This window comes from Triplophysa dalaica, chromosome 9, assembly GCF_015846415.1.
Source record: "Triplophysa dalaica isolate WHDGS20190420 chromosome 9, ASM1584641v1, whole genome shotgun sequence".
Classification (NCBI taxonomy): Eukaryota; Metazoa; Chordata; class Actinopteri; order Cypriniformes; family Nemacheilidae; genus Triplophysa; species Triplophysa dalaica.
In genome coordinates, this window is record NC_079550.1 from 24,158,159 (window position 1) to 24,178,104 (window position 19,946).

At 40.6% G+C, this 19,946-nt stretch overlaps 2 protein-coding genes across 6 annotated transcripts in view; both read right to left on the reverse strand.

Annotated features, from left to right (window-relative positions):
- Positions 1 to 383: 383 nt before the first annotated feature.
- Positions 384 to 3,193, reverse strand: LOC130428799 (uncharacterized). Its single transcript, XM_056757053.1, has 4 exons — positions 2,910 to 3,193; positions 2,740 to 2,835; positions 2,257 to 2,402; positions 384 to 1,076 (listed from the first exon to the last, which is right to left on the reverse strand). Exons 1-4 carry the CDS (start codon positions 3,163 to 3,165, stop codon positions 891 to 893), a joined length of 684 nt encoding a protein of 227 aa, XP_056613031.1. The 5' UTR covers positions 3,166 to 3,193; the 3' UTR covers positions 384 to 890.
- A 1,060-nt stretch (positions 3,194 to 4,253) lies between these two features.
- Positions 4,254 to 19,946, reverse strand: part of LOC130428798 (protein FAM131A-like) — a 16,907-nt gene continuing 1,214 nt past the window's right edge. The window contains exons 1-5 of one of the 5 annotated variants that reach the window (XM_056757051.1): positions 18,401 to 18,716; positions 9,951 to 10,044; positions 9,566 to 9,748; positions 8,228 to 8,359; positions 4,254 to 7,857 (exon numbers count right to left, since the gene is read on the reverse strand). In XM_056757051.1, the coding sequence (XP_056613029.1) occupies positions 7,343 to 7,857; positions 8,228 to 8,359; positions 9,566 to 9,748; positions 9,951 to 10,020 (900 nt within the window). In that variant the 5' untranslated portion in view covers positions 10,021 to 10,044; positions 18,401 to 18,716 and the 3' untranslated portion in view covers positions 4,254 to 7,342. Of the gene's footprint in view, positions 7,858 to 8,227; positions 8,360 to 9,565; positions 9,749 to 9,950; positions 10,045 to 10,866; positions 11,389 to 11,871; positions 13,010 to 13,530; positions 14,064 to 18,400; positions 18,717 to 19,946 lie in introns of those variants that run through there. The other 4 variants (XM_056757050.1, XM_056757052.1, XM_056757048.1 and 1 more) reach the window with 4 other exon arrangements.

Genomic DNA, 19,946 nt, shown 5'->3' on the forward strand with positions numbered 1-19,946 from the left:
CACAGAGAAAGATATTTGGAAGAATGTTTATAACCGAACAGATCTTGCCCCCCATTGCCACCCCATTATGTTAAACGTTTTAGAAGAAACATGTTTCCATTACATATCTAGAATCATAATAAGTGTACATCATTTAATATCAGAATGGACTGATTTAGACCTGCTCAAACAGGCATTTCATTTTAAAGATCTTCAAATAAATGTCACGTGTTTGAACTTTAGTCCCGTAAACATTTAACAATGCAGTGTGAAAATATCCACAAATGTGAAAGGTTTGATATTTGGGAATTTAACAGACTTGAAAGAGATTAGAAGAGAGAAACAACAGGATGTCACTAAATTGATCGTTCAAATATATAAATGCAAATGTTTTATTTATAAATATATATTACAAAGTTAAGCCAAGTATATTCTAGATGGTGTGATTTTATAGATTTGGGGAAAAAACACTGAAATGTATTAAAAAAATTAACACAAAGGCTTCAAGAACAATTCTATTATTTTAGGCACATAAAAATAGTAGTGTACTCATATTTACTACAGTAAGCTGGAAGTATCTAGAAATGTAGTAAATGCTACAGTAGTTTTCATTTGGGCTTCCACACCTGGAAACTTCCGTCCACTGTGAGCTCACAGCCAAACATCAGTGAACAAGAAGTGAAAGGAATTATCAATATGATGTACTACTGATCCTACAGGGAGCCAGTCTGCTGTTGCTATGGTTACCTCCTCCTCACCTGTCTGCCATCATCCACAGTCAAAGTAAAGAATCTAACTTGCGTGGTTCTTGCAACAATGTTCCTTGTCAAATAAACATGAATAAAATATCATCAAAATCTGTTTTGATGGGTCTAACATGAGGATGTGACTGAATGTTCTTCTCTGTGGGGTCAAAAGTGAGCTTCAGAGCAGAAGACAGGAGTCCCAGGTTCTCCGGGTTGTTTTGGGATGCGGCTGACTCTGATGGTGAGGATCCCCTCTGAGGACAGTGCACTGCTCACAGACAGCGGGTCCATGTCCTCCGGCAGCACAGACTTATGGGTAAACCTGTCTGCAACACTTCCAGAAGCTTCAGACTGAAAAGAATAAAACATCAACAATATTGATGTAAAATGTTTAGCTTTACATTAAATACAGACAGTAAATAAAAAGAGGAATATATAGAATACATGCTATAAATGAAAAATAATCAGCTATACATTTCAACCGAATTTATAGTGTACAACAGCTTCACTCACTGAGAGAAACAGAAAAGGGTCTATAAGACTGTTGTCAGACCGTCCCATTATTGACATTTAAAAGCATAAAATCTTAAACAATGTCAGCAGTCTTCCAATGAGCATTTCAAGCCAACACAGCATGAAAATTTATATTTTCTGAGATGATTAGTTTACCATTTTTATTATTTAAATGATCTGTAAATCAGTTTAATAGTCTGATCAAACAAACAAAACAATGAAGAAAAAGATAAATGGATAGTAATAGATTTAAAGGATATATATTGTGGTTCATTTCAATCTTCATCTCCCAATTACCCTGCATCTTGTACCTTATTTTATCCTTTTATTTTCTGAAAAGATCTTTTCATTTGCCTGGACACTACATATTGACTCAATTTTTTTCCAGCTACTGCTTACTGAATACTATTTATAAAAGTACTCCTCTATTGCAGAAATACACGCACGCACGCACGCACACACACACACACACACACACACACAATGATATTTATTATAATATAATATTTACTTTTTTAATAAATAAAGTACTCCTCTATTGCAGAAATACACACACACAAACACACACACAATAAAATGTATTAGATGTAATAATATTACAATGATATTTATATAATAATAATAATAATAATAATAATAATTCCATTCCATTTTCTACCGCTTATCCGAACTACCTCGGGTCACGGGGAGCCTGTGCCTATCTCAGGAGTCATCGGGCATCAAGGCAGGATACACCCTGGATGGAGTGCCAACCCATCGCAGGGCAATAATAATAATAATAATATGTATTATTTCATAATATTTAACTTTTAAGTACTTAAAGTATATTTACTTTTTTAATATATTAAGCACTTCTCTATTGCAGAAATATGGACACACACACACACTAACACACACAATAATATTTATAATATGTAATAATATTATAATAATATTTATTATATAATAATATGTATTATATCATAATATTTACTTATTTTATATAAAGTACTCCTCTATTGCAGTAATACACACTCACCTTCTCTGCTTGAATGACGACACACTGATTATACGCCAGCACCACCACTTCCTGTGGCTCAAACCCACTGACATCTGCGGACAGGAAGTAGCTGTCGCCCATCGCCCTCACCACACCCGCGCTGGCAGAACGCCTGGAGCCGGACACTGAAACACACACACACACACACACGAGGCGTCATCTACCAGACGAATCGCATTTGTTGAGATTGTTACACTGCTAGAAAAATGTCACTTGACAACTTCAGTGTAAAAGCTCACTTAAATCAAATCGCCTTTACAAGTCACTTGAATTTAAATTCTTTTAATCTTACTTTGACTTAAGATGCATTTCGTCATTAACTTTAAAAATCTCGTTTAACCAATTTTGCATTTCTTTATTGTTTCTCTTTATCACAAAATCCGATGGCAAGGACATGAAGACTTTTTCTGATGTTTCCAATAACCGATTATCTCAATTGAACAATCAGCGCTCTTAACTCACTCTGCCTGCCTGTATCTCCAAGACTCCAGTTGCCATGGTAACCTCCTCCGGTGTACTTCTGGTCCTCGCTGTAACCCCCGAACGACTCTTGATCGCCTTGGTAACCAATACAAAAAGCTTTTAATCATAATGATGACTTCTGTAAAACTTTCATCATCGTCTCTCATTACCTTGGCAACCACCAAAGGTGTCGTCCCACGAGGATTGATCCTGTGAATTACCATGGTAACGGGTGAAGGACTCCTGCTCGGGCTCCAAGTCGTCTGTGATGGAGCGGATGGAGGTTTCCTCTCCAAAGCGGCCGTGAAGCCTCGGCTGGAGAGAATCAGCGCTGAAGGATCTCACAGTGCTCGTGCTGTAGCGTGATGAGTGATGGAACGATGAAGAAGAGCATCGAGATGCTGAAGAACCGCTCGCAGAAGCCATGACAGATCGAGACAAAAGAGTGCCCTCGCTTCACTTATAGAGAACTCGCCCCAGTGCATCATGGGTCAGACGGTGACCCTCAGCGCTCCATAAAAGGTCAGGGTCCTGGCATCCACTCCTGAAATAACGGTCGGTGAGATAAGACACGGAAAACATCTCCAACACAGACAGCGCTATCAGAAACCCCCTTACAACAAAGATGTTCATTCAAGTGTACTGCTAGTATACTTTCACTCTACCTTTGATTTTTTATTCATAAAATTAAACTTAAGTATAAGGACAGGAAAGTATATTTGGCCTTGACTTGCGCTCAATCTTTTGATGAAGATGTTCTTATGAACTTAAAAAAACATAGACCAGTTTAGTTCCAGGTAGTGATGAGACAGAACAATCACACTGATATTAGTATGCATCCTACATTCGCACACTTCAGCATACTTAATCAAAAATAGACCACTTTTTTGTGATGAACACATCAACCGATCTTCAAATGTCAGTTGTGCTCTCTTAAATGTGCAAACATAACAGAAACATAACAATTGAGGGGGCACAACCTTCGCAGAGATAAGTATACTTCAAGTTCATTTTGAAAGTTATTTTTATGTAATACATTCTGGTACAAGTATACTTGTCAGAGAAGTATTTCACTCGAGACTAAGTTGGCCCACACACAAAGTAAACTTTTAAAGGAACAGTTCACCCCAAAAGTCCCGGTTGACTTGACCATAGTCATTTTTATTCCTATGGAAAGTCTTTTTAGGGGAAGTTTACTTTGAGTGAAACAGTAATAAACTTTTAGTACACGACCTGTTCTTAAAGCCCATTGACTGCCATAGTAGGAAAAATTACTTTATCTTCTTTTTTTGTTCTGTTGTACACAAAAGGAGATATTTAGAAGAATGTAGGACTACCACTGACTACTATTGTATTTTTTCCTACTATGTGAGTCAATGGGGGACAAAATTTGTCTGGTTATAAGCATTCGTACAGATATCTTACTCTGTGTCCAACCAAAGAAAGATATTTATACAGATTTGAAACAACTTGAAGGCGAGTAAATGATGACAGAATTTTCATTTTCGGCTGAAGCATCCCTTTATTATAAAGAAATAACTTTTTGGTTATGTAAACCCTTTAATCCCATGAGCAGGATTAAGAGTGATGTTTGACTTTATTCCTGATGTAAATGAGAGACATCAGTCACGGTGATGAAGAATCCACACACTCCATCTTTACAAACAACATGAACCAATTTTATTTAGAACCCAAACAAACAAGATGCACAAACAAACACTCTGATATCAAAATAACCAGCAGTCAAATATTCATAAACCAGAAAGAATAGAGTAGAAATTGAAAGTAGAAATAGAGAACATATATGTCCGTGTGTGTGTGCGTGTGTGTGCAGGTACATGTCATCATCATGGGAATGAACACGGTTTAATTAAGCGAGACTTCACGAGTGTCAACTGGAGAGCCATGAACAGAATAATTAAAAGTGTGACAGTGGAGTGAGACAAATGTGCGTTTAACACACTCCTTCCCCAACACACACACACACACACACACGATTTCAGAGGGGTCAATGTTTGTCTATTTATAGAGACACACACATACAGCAAGAGAGAGCTCTCAATGTCGTCTCTGCTCCGGGGGAAGTGACCGCAGTAGGGGGCCTTTGCACCCTTTAAAATCTATTGATGTGATTGGACGGGGGAATGTACACAATAGGCCGAATCTGACCAATCAGAGCAAGATGTGATACCCAGTGTCCTTTAGGAGCTTTTTATAGCATCTAACCTTAAAGCTAAAGTTCAACCGAAAAGGTAGTTATAAACCTGCACACATTTTTTTATTTTGCTGAACACAAGGAAGATATTTGGAAGAATGTCAGGAACAAATCAGATCTAATCCCTGATTGACTCCCATAGTAGTAATAAATAAATACTATGGGAGTCAACGGGGGATTAGGTCTGTTTGGTCACTGACATTCTTACACATATCTTCCTTTGTGTTCAGCAGAGCTAAGTAATTCATACAGGTTTATAGAAATCAATCATTTTTGGGTGAACTGTTGCTTTAAAAGAGAAAATAACATGTGCTCGGGGGGTAGAGGGACGCATGCAGAAACATCAAACAGCGAAAGAAGCTGAAAGAAGAAATAAGTGAGGGAAAGCACGCATGTAGGACGAAATGAAAAACATGACACTTGTTGTGTCCAAGAGATGAATCATAGACAGCGAAAGCCTGTTGGCATATGAAACATCCCGCGTTACGTAACTCACTCATGCAGTGAGAGAGAGAGAAAGAGAGAGAGAGAGAGAGAGAGAGAGAGAGAGAAAGAGAGAGAGAGAGAGAGAGAGAGAAAGAGAGAGAGAGAGAGAGAGAGAGAGTGAGAAAGAGAGAGAGAGAGAGAGAGAGAGAGAGAGAAAGAGAGAGAGAGAGAGAGAGAGAGAGAGAAAGAGAGAGAAAGAGAGAGAGAGAGAGAGAGAGAGAGAGAGAGAGAGAGAGAGAGAGAGAGAGAGAGAGAGAAAGAGAGAGAGAGAGAGAGAGAGAGAGAGAGAGAGAGAGAGAGAGAGAGAAAGAGAGAGAGTCCTCATTCGCACGGACGTAAGAAATTAACTTAAAAACTGATAATATTCTAATAGAATCTGGGTTCACTCTGTACAACTGCTGTTGCCATGGAAACGCTAAATGAGGCTGAGACGGGAAGTGACGGGGCTGTAAAGGAGAAGTGATGTAATGGGTTTAAATGGAGGAGGGAAAGACAGTTTGATCCCAGAACTTTCTCTGTCATAGGTGTGTTATCATCAAAAGAATTACAGTTTACAATATAAACATCTGATTGACTGAAGAGCTGACGTCATTGTGTGTGTTTGTGTGTGTGTGTGCTTTAATGCTGACGGGGGATTTCATGACCCTGAGTAACCATTAAAGAAACAGCGAACGATGACTTATTTTTCAGTTTGTTTGTCACACAAATGTTATCGTACAGACATTTTTCTTTTTCTTTTAAAAACAATGACGTGAGAACGCGCAAATGACCAAAATTTATTGAATTTGCGTGTGAACGAATCATATAAAAACACGCACACACAACACATACACTGCACTTCTGTCCAGGAGAAAAGCAGACAATTACGTGTGTGTTTGTGCGAGGGGGGTTGTCAAAAATTTTTGATTGACTAGACCAACAATTACTTTATGAATCATGGATCTCCATGGAAACAAGAGAATGCTGGAGAAGGAAAGTGGCTCTGAGAGAAAGAGAGAGAGAGAGAGAGAGCTTGACATTTACAGAACGCAAGGTGAAAAATGAGAGCGGATGACAGTCGCAATATTAAACCCATCCTCTCTCTCCAGAGACAAATAAGAAAGCAAAAGGTGCATTTGTTTTAACATTAGCGTTGTTTTTCCTGATGTCGACAATATCACACAGTGATAATTCAGGGACAGAAATAGAGAAGTAAAGCAATAAACAAACACACACACAGTACAAAAATAGAGCGACTCTCAGAAAGGCCCACGGACACCGAGCTTCGTCTTAACCATCCGTCTCACGACACTGAATCAACTCCTACACATTCATTGTGTTCAGGACAGTAATGCTCTGGAGAGATTCACCAAATAAAACAAATCATGACGAGGGAAAATCAAACAATCCATTGAGTACCAAGAGTTGAAACAGTTATCATGTTAAGAATAATTATAGTAATAATTTAAGGAAAAGTCAGATCTGTGTTCTGTGTTCTCTCTGTCAGCGTAGAAACATTCAGCATTCCCGTATTCAGCAAGCCATGCCCGAAAGATGCAACAGGCGTCATGTCATCGAGACCCAGAATGCAATGGGGCGTGACATCATATAGGGAGCGAGATTAAACAACAGCCAAATCCACAAACCGTGCGAAACAACTGGACGTCCAGATCCAAACGATTAAGACTTCATATTCAGACTTCGGCACTTGCAAGACATGCAGAGATAATGAGTTCACGTCAGTCTTTCCTTCCTTCCGTGTAAATCTGTCCATGTTGGGTCTGAGATTACCTTCAGTATTTTTCACCATGTGGTAAAGAAACACGAGATCAAAGAGAGCGAAGAGCGCCCGCAACCCAATGAGCGGAGACCCAAATGCCAAGTCCAAATGAAACATGCAGAGTCAAACTGAGAGATGATTGGTCACTGTTCTTCTCTCTCGTCCTCTTCGTCGGCGTCTTCCTCGTCGAGCGACACCACGCCAGATGAGGTCACGTCCGACACCTTCCTGCGGGCGGAATATTCCGGAGGGAGGCAGACTCCGCCTCCGCAATCCTTACACGGCGCCTCATCGTCTTCGAAAGTCTCCGAATACGTCGCCAAGCAACATGGGGAGTGGCCTCGTCTGTGGCACGCCCTCTGGAGGCGGGCCAGCAGCAGCTCCTCCCCTCCCTGAAGCGCGCTGAGGATCTTGGCTGCGAGGTCGGCGGCGGGGGTGTCCCGATGACGTCCGAGGTCCCGCAGCAGGGGGTGTCTATCGTCCAGGCTGCACATGCTAGAGCAGAGCGTGTCCGACGGTGACCCCGGCGACCCCGCCGGAGGTGAAAGGTCAGCCCCGACGCCGCTCTCCACCTCGCACAGGCCTCGACCCCGCAGGCGATTCTGACACACCTGAGAGTGTATAAGATCCCGCAGGTAGTGAGGGTACGAGGACAGATCTGAGAGAGAGAGACAAGAGACGCGTTAGACTTCAGACGAGCTGGAGGTGTTGCGACTACACTGTCGCTGTGGAGCGCATTAAACTTGCAGGAGAAATAAACGCTGGGATATCGAATAGCCGCCGAGAACAAAATGTGTGAGTGAGAGAGAATGAAAGTAGGGCACTAGGACAAACATTCCTCTCATGCGTTTAGCTTTTTCAGGACTGGGGGGAATGCCGGGGGGGGCGAGGTAATAAAAAACAACTAAATGCATCAGTCACGTTTCTCTGTGTGTGTTTATGTGAAGATCTTGTTGTGCATGTGCAGTGTGTATCATGTGTGTGTGTTTTGTGTTAGATGTGAGGGTGTTTTCATCAGGTGTGTGTACCTGTACTCTGTGTGAGCGGCTCATTCGCAGGCAGAAAATCTTCATCGTAAGAATCGTCATTAGATTCATCACCGTCCACTGAAGACCAGGCACGAAGTTTGGCCTCGGCGATGGCAAACTGCTCCGCCACCCCTGAAGACATGAACACATGAACATTCATTTCATATGAACACATGAGAATAGAATAGAATAGAATAGAATACAGTAAAATACAATACAATACAATACAAAATGATAGGAAAGGAAAGAAAAATTTTGAATAAAATAGAATAAATATAATGTAATTAAGTAGAGTAGAATAGAATAGAATAGAATAAATTAGAATAAAATGTAATGTAACCTAATATAATATAATGTAATTTGATATGATATGATATGATAGAAAAGTATAGGATAAATAAGAATAAAATGTAATAAAATGTAGTGTAATAAAATAAAAATAAAAATAAAATACAATACAATAAAATGAAATGAAACAAATCAAAAAATAATTAGAATAATAATAATCATAATAATAGAATAGAATCATTTAGAAAAAAATCTAATGAAGCTGATTTCAAGTTTTTAAGTTAGTTTTCTACAGTGTGTTTTTAGGGGGTACTAGTGATTCATTTACCAAAATTAAATCATTAAATGTATTGAAGAAGACTAACTAAAGACGAGATGAAATTGAGAACGTTTGAGTTTAGTTTGACTCTCGTCTTGACTCACAGATCGATTCTTTCATTCATCTATTATCCTCTGCAGAAAACTTTGTCAGCACACGCACGCAAAGTTTTGTTGCGTTTGGCAATTTTCCCAGATGAAGCATAGTTTGATTTTATCCAAAGAGTCACAGTGTGTGTGTGTTCACAAGGGCACAGACACACATCACAGAGAAAACTCACAACTCAGCAGCATGTGAACAAATCCTCACACACAACAGAATGAATATTTAGTGACTTCATAAGAAGGAAAGATGGTGTGACATTGACAGAGAGCAGAGGATTGTGGGAATGAATGAGAGAGAGAGAGCTCTGAATGAATTGTGCTCAGGTGCAGCTCATAAATCGTGGTGTCACTGTGGTGGAGAAACGCTTTGTCACAGCGGAGAGCAACAGCCAGACGATTAACCTTCAGAGAGGAGACCGCTTGAGAAAAACCAACAGATGAACCAAAGACGTTCTCAATCCACACACATCTGATCTAGATCCCAATTTATGGACCATTTAAACACAAAGACCCATGAAACAGCCGAGTGTCGTTAGTTTGGCAGAAACAGGTGTAGACATACACCACATACAGAGTCACGTCACAGAGGTGTAGAGAACAGAGGAGAGAAGGTCAAAGGTCACTGACCTGCAGCAAATCGCGCTTCCTGTTCTCCCTCAGACAGATGCGAGTAGGACGTGAGGTGAGATTCGAGAGCGCTGGGCGTGTCTGTGGGTTTACACCAGCCCTTCCACTCGATCAGGTGTGCCACACGCCCCTGCGCCATCGCCGTGGGTTTTGTCACATGATCCTTGACCACCTGGGAGATACCTGCACACACACACGTGCACAGTAAGACGTGATGGGTCATTGACCCTGAATAATACATGAGAAATAAAGCAGGTCAATGTCATGACTTCAATCAGAGCGAAACAAAGACATGTTGACAAGAGTGATGATAGGTGTGTGTGTGTGTGTGCGTGTGTGTGTGTGCATGCGTGTGCGTGCGTGTGTGCATGCGTGTCAGTGTTACCGTGAAGTGAAGATCTAGCTAGCGCTGCGATCTCTTGAATGGTAAGAGCTCGTCTAGATTTAGGTAACATGTCGCTGTTGTCCTCAACATTTACCTGCCAAATGACAAGAACAACAACCTCAGCACAATGACACAATAACTAAACATTCATAATTATTTATCCAATAAAAGTGAAAAATATTCCTGAAATTTCAATATCATGAAAAGTTAACACTTTAGATAACGGTCCGCAATGTACCACATAATTAAACAGAATTTACAGAGTAACTAGTTCTGACAGCTGTAGGTAAAGGAGAACAATATGTAAAGTGGAAACTATTTGAATATGTGCTGTGCATGACATACAGTGTGCTATACAACAATCTTAGCGTGAACATAAACAACATTTGTGTAATCATCATTTACCCGTAAATAAGCACCTGTGGATATTAATTTAATAAATGAAATATATTAGTGATTAAAGTTTTGACTTTAGGATACATTTTTATTTGATTGATTTTAGGATTGTTGGTCACAAATAATTTGTTTTTATTATGAGTTCGTTTGATGAGTTTTAATGTGTAAAATGCGCAAAAATCAATGATCTTTTCAGGCAAAAATCAAGTATTTCAATGATTTGGATGATCAGCTCCCTCAAAAATATTTTTTTCCCTTTAATTCTCCAAACTTTACACATTGTTCCTCTTTATCTACAGATCTGTGCTGTAGAGGAACATTATTGTTACACTGTAACGCTGTAAATCAAGTTTAATTATGCGCTACATTCTTAAGCGTTACGCATAAAAACACATATGAACTCTTACAAGCGATCCTTAAATCTTGTGAAATACTATCAAGAGATAAAAAGCAGTGAAGAGAGTCTGCATATACATCATAGTGTTTTAAGAAGGACAGGGATCCATTCACACGCACGTACGCGCACACACATCCTGCTGGTGTGATCACAGGTTGTGTTGCTCTTGTCTGTGTAACCTCAGGGGTCATGCGACACGTGTAACTGGCGTGTTTCAACCCTCCAGACGTGGCACTCGAGCAGGTAAGATGTTCATCAGGGTACATGCATTAGTGAATACGTCATGGCACAATTAGTGAAGCAGGCGGCAAAATAACAGCAGTGTATAATTCAAGAAGAAAGACACGCAAGTGTTCTCGAGAGCTCGCGACAGCTGAGAGATACAGAAGAATAAAACCCTACACGACCTGACGCTAACAACAGCAGTACTGCAGTCCACACACGCACACTCGCCCACTGCCCTACTGAACACAGATCATTCAGCAGCTCCAGTCGACCTTACAGCGCCAAATTCAACGAATGTCTCATTTCAAGATCTTTAAAGTCTCATTCAGTAAAACTGCAGCTGACCACCTGTTACAGTAAGAAGACATTACAGTATAGGACAGTAAACCGCGCACACATTTCAAAAGAGAGAGAGAATAGACCACATTGATCCTGACAACTGTATTTGCATGCAAACCATTCTATGCACACACACAGAGAGAGAGAGAGAGAGAGAGAGAGAGAGAGAGAGAGAGAGAGCTACAGGTTTCATAACAGCGAACAAGAGAGAGAGCGACAGACCGTTTGCTCGAGCGCAACGGACATACTCATGTCTCTCGCTCTCTGTCTGTTTGTCTGTGTGTGTGTGTGTGTGTGTGTGTGTCTATATCTCTCTCTCTCTCCATCTCGGCTGTCTCTCTGTCATGTACACGCATGTCGTTACTGTGTGACTCCCAACGCGACAGACGGACGAACAAACGCGCTTCAGCACTGGACAGCGAGACGCGCGCGCTCGAAGCGTTCAACGACATATCACCAAGCGCGCGTCACACCAACATTCCCGCCACGTCTCTTATCCGCGCATCTAAACTCTACAACACACGCGTGCGCGCCCCACAAATGACCGATGTCGAGCGTTCGTACCCCGGTGGCCGGATCGACGCTCGCGCCTCACAGAGACAGAAGCTTCTCCGTGGACATGCCGCGTCGAGCGCGCACCCCGTTATTCCGCTGGAGCCTAGAAGGAAACCAGCATTTCTATGGCAACCGGTCGCCATGGAGCGATTTCTCCAAGGATACGGCGGGCTGGATGCGCGGATGACGTCACATGCAGCGCATCTGATGATGGGTTACGCGCGCTCTCTCTCTTTCTCTCGTCAGTCAAAAGCACCTGTTTCTCTTTCTGTTGAACGCATCCAAACCTCTCATTCACACGCAATGTGCTGTTCTCGCGCAGACGCACTTGAGCTCATAGTGTCCTCCGATATTTCTCATATTTTACAACACACAGCATACACCCAACAGTTACTGAAGGTTTGATTTTGCTCTCAGAAGACCAATAACTGACCATAAACACATTGAGACTGAGGAACACCACATTGTATGTATATTGATGGACTTGGTACATGTTGACACATGATGCTCGTGACAGATTGATTTGATCCTAAATAGAGTACAAATAGAGTCTGAATGAAATATAGACACAATAGAGCTTCTGTCAACAGCACTTGGCTGAATAGCGTTCATAACCATCAGAGGTCCTACACAACACAGAAACCACAGACACAGAGCTGGAAAAACAGGACGGTGGCAGAGAACGAATCAATTTGTCATCAAAGGACACGTCAGATGGAGAAGCAACGGATTCACAGCACAACCTTAAGTGTGCAGTCACCCTCACCGCTAAAATCAAACACAAAGACACGTCAACACCACTGTCACCCCAGGACTAAACACACACAGAGGAATGAGAATGTTCTTTCACTACATGCAGCGGGCTGTTAAATCTACTGAAGATCACATTTTAAAAACCACATTAAGAATTAATCACTAATTACTCGTAAATGATTAGAAAACGAATGGGTGAACATTAATGAAACTCCCAGTTTGAAATTGGTCCTCTAATGACTCAGACACTCGGGTTAATAACATCATCATCAATCTGAGAAAAGACGGAGGAAACTGTTCAGTGTTCTCCGTCACACAGTGCATGAGAGAGAAAAATCACAGGTACATCTCTGTCATATCTCAATTATGTATCAGATTAAACTGAGAGCAAATCAAACTCTTGCTTGAGTCTCATCTGCGTCTCAGAGATTTCTCCAGAGAAAAAGAGTTGAGATGTCAACGATGTGTCAAACTGAGCTCAGATTTGTCTCGTCTGCAATCAAAACTCAAGATCTCAATATCAACTCAAACATTTCTCATCAGATTTACTCAAATCCAGATTATTTCCCCTCTAAAATCTACATTCACTTACACCTCAGACTCTTCATGTGTTTACATAATTACACTTTCTGTATTTTTGACTAAGCTGATGCTTAAGTGAGATCTAGCGATCCCTGAGCATGTTCCTCTGGTGTGATTTTACAGAAAGTATTTGGGTCTCTTGTGTTATAAAGGGAATGTTCCTCAGCTCAACTGTAAACTCTATAATGATGACAGAAATAGCTCTTGAATGACAGAGACTGTCTCCGTGGCCCACTAAATAACACACGGGCCACTCTGCGGTGGGGGGAGGGCGAGCGTTTCCGGGCGCTGTGAAATAAAAATGGATATGGAACAGATTGAGAACTTTGGCACCTTCAGGTAACGCTCCGAGGGCACAAATGTGTCACAGAGGCCGCTGGCCAGACTCGTCCGTGTGTTGCCCAAGAGCACGAGGTCCGAGCAAGAGTTCCTCGGGCTCCAGTCCACACGCAACCTGTCGCCCGCCACTGTGAGGGAAAGACAGATATCTGTGCAAACTCAGAACTCACTAACCCGGCGCCCGAAGCTGAGGTAACCAAGGCAACCAAGCATGAGGCTGTGGGACCAGCAGTGATGTATTTAACAGGGTGACTGTGTTAAAAAACGAACACATCATAAGAATTCACCCCAAAACGCAAATTTGGCTATGTGTTTTACATTTCAAAATATTCAACATCACCATAATATACAGTAAAAAAAAATATTTTTTAAGGACATAAAGGATATAAATTTTTTTTCTTGTGAATTCGTTTTTTTTCATTTTACAGTTATTGACCATATTAAAAAACAGTAAAAAATTAACTTGTTTTAAAAACTGAAATCTTCTGTCAGCTGCATTGACAAAAATATTCCATAAAATAATATATCTTTTCTGTAAAATTACAGGACATATGGATATGTAATCAATGGCTTTCACTGTGTTTCTTCTTAATTTGCTTCCTTTTCCGAAATTTACAAATTGTACTTCAAAAATAAACTTAATAAAATTAAAGCTTTTTTAAAAAACTAAAATCGTCTTGTAGCTTGTTTAAAATAACCGTTTTACCTGTAAAATGTTTTTTTTTACTTGTAAATATGCGGTAATTTTATGTTTTTTGACTGTAGTTGAAAAACACATTAAAAATCTGTTAAAAAACATTTTTCTTGGAAAATCTGTAAAAAACTGGGACCTGATGACACTTTCAGACTTCAGCTGTCCATCAACAGAATCATCGTGTCATTGGTTCCCACGACAGAAGAGGAGAAATGATCTCTCTAATGCGCTCATGCATCTACATGCAGTCAAGATGCATGATTTGAACAGCTGAGTGTTAAACACAGAGCGTCTCCATGCGGTTCAGAGTTCACTGAGTATCAGAAACATACTCAAGGTTTGGTTTATGTCACATAGCATGCAGAAGTATTATATGCTCAGACGTGACAATATCAGTATTTATTAGTTTTTGTTAGAGACGTCTCATCCGGTGTATGTTTAATGATCAGAATGACATGCTGACTTTATTAATGTTGTCAATGGTTTAGTTTATTGGTTCCGCACTCAACCTTTACTGTCATTGGTTCTCTCTCTCCTCACGCAACAGTTTGCCTATTTCTGACCTGTAATCCCAAATGACTCAGTCACACGTCACAGAAACACGGCTCGAAACGGACCGGCACCACAGGAGGCGTCACGCTGTCACGCCCAAATGTCACACTCATCATACAGCACACGTGACATCACTTCCTGTGTGCATGGTGGGAATATTTACTCACATGCATTCATTATCACTTCCAGACGGTTATGCAAGAATGGTTTGGTTCGGAAAAAACAACAGCTGCAACAACAACATGTTCTCAAGCAATGTTTCTCAACCGAGAGACCCGGCGCTCACCAGAGAGATGACTTAAAATGAGACCAAACAAAAATAAACATGATGTTAAAAGTTAAAATAACTAAAACCTCTCAGGGTTTTATCTTTTTTGTAATAAAGTATACATCTTTTTCTAGAATTTTGTTCTGTTGTGTAGAAATGGCGAATGAGGGGGGAGCTTCATATATTGTTTTATAAAACCGTGAATCCGTGAGGTCAGAAAGTTGAGAACCAACATAATGATTTTCAGGTAACCATGAAGCCAAAGCCAAAGAAAAGATTGTGAAATGATATTATTCTAAGATATACTATATTTATACTGTATACACTACAAAATGAAGTACAGTACAATCAAACTAGCTTAACAAGTAGGTAAAATGTATTTATTTTGAAGAGTTACAGAAATATAAAGATGTTTAAAAATTCTACATTGTAAATCTAAAACCATTAACCAATGAAATCCAGTTTTATTTTGACCTAAAAATAAAAAAGTGTTACGTGTGTGTGTGTTAGTGTGTGTGTGTTAACTCAAATAAAAATATAGCCATCAGCCATTTCTACCCAACAAAACTAAATTGTAGAGAGAAAGATGTACACGGCATTCACACACACACATGTTGGGTTTCCATGTTTTCTGGGGACAGTCCATAGACACAATGGTTTTTATACTGTACACACTGTATATCAAATTCCCTCCCCCTAAACTTAACAATCACACAAAAGTTTCTGCTCTTTTAATTTTTCTGAAAAGTTAATTCCGTCGGATTTATAAGCTTGTTTCCTCATGTGGACCAAAAAATATCATTTTGACATTTTGTCCCCATACCGTAGGGTTTACACTTCCCACGCACACACACAAACACACATGCACACACAGAGTGAATAATGAAAGTGAAATCATTCAGTCTGAACTCCAGCAATGGTGTGAGTTCACATTTGCATCAATTCACTTAATAAAGGAATATTATCACACCTGTGAAGAAATCGTCCAGTCTTTATTTAACCCCAAACTAAAAAGTAAAAGAATATAAAACATAAACAAACAACAGTAAATAAAAAGTAACTAACTAAATAAATAAATGTTACTTAGTTCTATAGATTCTAAACGTTTTTCAGCCATCAACACAGGCTATTCAGGATTTTTACATGCACAGTGTTGAAATATCTATATGATTTAAAGAGAATTATTTTGAAAGTCGACATCAACCTCAGTCCCTACATTCAGTTCCATTCAAAAAGGCTTTCATTTTCTTATATATATATATATATATATAGAGAGAGAGAGAGAGAGAGTACATATAATTTGGAGTCAAATATGACTTATCGCTCTATCGTCTTTAATTCTCTCTCCCTCAAGATAAATTCTGAATCGACCGGACTCACAGACCTGTTGAGGAAAATAAGAAAAGCAGTTTTATCTGCGATAAATAACAGTGGCAGAACTCTCAGCATGGCGCCCGCTGACTCGCCCGTGTGATTTTACGGACGCTTAGTTCGAGTCAACGAAATGGAAAAGAACCCTAGAAGCAGACACCGAAGAGAAAAATAAAGCGGCATTAAACCCTGGAGACACAGTGTGCTGTATGAAGAGCATATTCTCCTGAAACACCCCCCCCCTCTCTACCGTATCAAATCCATCTGCCATCCGCTCTTCACAACACTCCGGGCCACCGGCGGACCGGGCCATCTGGGGCCGGCGTGTGTCTGACTTCGCTCGATCTCTATACCAGCCTGTGCCCTCTGAGTGCGGTTTGACTTTTACGTTTGACAGTGAAGAGTGCTGGAGTCTGTGTCCTGATAACTGTACCTGAACAAATCTCCTGCCCTTGTCTTCTGCAGGAACACAGAATGACTTATAAATCATCAGGTTCTCTGACGCAACGTCCTCACAACACCGCTCGGACCAGTTTCACTGAAGCCACCGTTAGATAAAGAAACGGGTTAATGATGACAAAGACAAATGATCAGATGATGCACAAACAAGTTCTCAGTTGATGATCATCTCGATGTTTGGATGAAATAAAGATAAAATAAATGAGAGTGTCATTGTTGAGACACATGAAGAATCTGGTTTTGAGTAAATTCGATGAGAAATGTTTGAGTTGATATTACTTGAGATCTTCAGTAATATAGACTTTTGATCACAGACGAGAGAAATCTGAGCTCAGTTTGACACATTGTTGACATCTCTTCTCAAACTCTCATGACATTTTTCAGATTTCTGGGCCTCTGGAGAATTATCTGAGACGTTTCCATCCGCTATCCATTTAATCTCACTGATGTCTAGATGAAATAACCGAGACATTAAAGAGATCTCGTCTTTGATAATCTTTCGGGGTTAAGTGAACACAAGAAACGTATCAACAGGCAAAAGTACATCTCTCCTGTCACAGTGACGCCAAACCTAAACCGCCCCGTTTACGTGCAATTACCAGGACAAGCGTGCGGTCCGGGGGTAATGATGCCCGTCGGCTCTCCATGCCTCCGTATCCTGATATGCCATTAATAATTACAGCACAAATGATTTGTGAGGTGAAAATAAATCTGAGGTGGATTGTTTGGGACTCTCGGAGCGGAACGCCATTGTGGAGTTTTCCGTGATCAAATTTTGAACGCACTTGATGGGACGACTGGAGATTGATCATTGTGGACGAATAACTTCCTAATGTGTGATGAATCTCAAAAGCATCGTACGGCTCAAACAGAACGTGCATGACGACACAACACTAATCAGAGTTTAACTGTGGTATTTGTAGTAAATGACCCATAAATATAAATATATGAGGCTATATACCCATATACCCTATATACCCGTAAATATACCCATATTAATCCGATTGCTTAAATCAAACCATGGTGGATTTTAGAGCGAGGAAGAACTCAAGCGGACTGTGAGACACACACATGCAGCCTCAAAATTAGCACAGAGATGAAGACGCAGCGCGTAACAGATGCGCATTCCCAGCTCACTGTTTACACACGCCATGACTCACGTACTCTGCATAAAAGCGCCTCTACTGTAACCGGATCCATGCGAGAGAGAAGAAATGATGGACAGCGGGAACTGATGCGGTTTATAATGCAGCTGCATGCGCAAGAGCGTCCACGTTCAGTGTTTCTTCAGCGAGGAAACCTTCAGTAATCTGACATGATCTTTCAGACACACAATGCAGCCCAAACATTCATGCAAGCACTCGGACACAAGCCTGCAGCTTCTGCACAGCACGCGCTGATGTAAATCTGAAGTGTGTGAGTGTGTGTGCTGCGGCGCACAGGCTCAGGTTACACATAAATGCACTCTGACGGGATCTGCTCTCGACCTGTTTTTCATGCTCAGAGATGAAGATTCTCACCTATTGGCGTTCTGGAGGCGACACAGCCCATGGTCCAGGTTAAAACGTGGTGAAATATAAACCATGGACTAATTTAAGCCGCAAATACGCAATGACGGAAGCTCCCTCTCACTCTCTCTCCTGTCTGTCTCTCTCTCCTGCAGTTTCCTCAAACATCCCACACGTACTTGTTTTATAACTCAAGTTGCTGCGCTGCTGGGGCTGCCAGGAAAACCCCACAGTTCTGACAAACCAAAATAAGCTAAAGACTAAGACGAAACATGTGTAGACTGAAAGACTGAACCTCTGTTCTCTTAAACACCTCAAGACTAAACCTCTGTTCTCGTAGACTCCTCGAGACTAAACCTCTGTTCTCTTAAACACCAGGACTAAATCTTTGTTCTCTTAAACACCTCAAGACTAAACTTCTGTTCTCGTAAACACCTTCAAGACTAAACCTCTGTTCTCTTAAACACCTCAAGACTAAACCTCTGTTCTCGTAGACTCCTCGAGACAAAACCTCTGTTCTCTTAAACACCAGGACTAAATCTTTGTTCTCTTAAACACCTCAAGACTAAACTTCTGTTCTCGTAAACACCTCAAGACCAAACCTCTGTTCTCTTAAACACCTCAAGACTAAACCTCTGTTCTCTTAAACAACTCAAGACTAAACCTCTGTTCTGGTAGACACCTCGAGACTAAACCTCTGTTCTCTTAAACACCAGGACTAAACCTCTGTTCTCATAAACACCTCAAGACTAAACCTCTGTTCTCTTAAACACCAGGACTTAACCTCTGTTCTCATAAACACCTCGAGACTAAACCTCTGTTCTCTTAAACACCAGGAGTAAACCTCTGTTCTCTAAAACACATCACAACTAAAGCTCTGTTCTCGTAAACACCTCAAGACTAAACCTCTGTTCTCTTAAACACCAGGACTAAACCTCTGTTCTCTAAAACACATCACAACTAAAGCTCTGTTCTCGTAAACACCTCAAGACTAAACCTCTGTTCTCTTAAACACCTCAAGACTAAACCTCTGTTCTCTTAAACACCTCAAGACTAAACCTCTGTTCTGGTAGACACCTCGAGACTAAACCTCTGTTCTCTTAAACACCAGGACTAAACCTCTGTTCTATTAAACAACTTCAAGACTAAACCTCTGTTCTCTTAAACACCTCAAGACTAAACCTCTGTTCTCTTAAACACCTCAAGACTAAACCTCTGTTCTGGTAGACACCTCGAGACTAAACCTCTATTCTCTTAAACACCAGGACTAAACCTCTGTTCTCTTAAACACCTCGAGACTAAACCTCTGTTCTCATAAACACCTCGAGACTAAACCTCTGTTCTCTTAAACACCAGGACTAAACCTCTGTTCTCTAAAACACATCACAACTAAAGCTCTGTTCTCGTAAACACCTCAAGACTAAACCTCTGTTCTCTTAAACACCTCAAGACTAAACCTCTGTTCTCTTAAACACCTCAAGACTAAACCTCTGTTCTGGTAGACACCTCGAGACTAAACCTCTGTTCTCTTAAACACCAGGACTAAACCTCTGTTCTC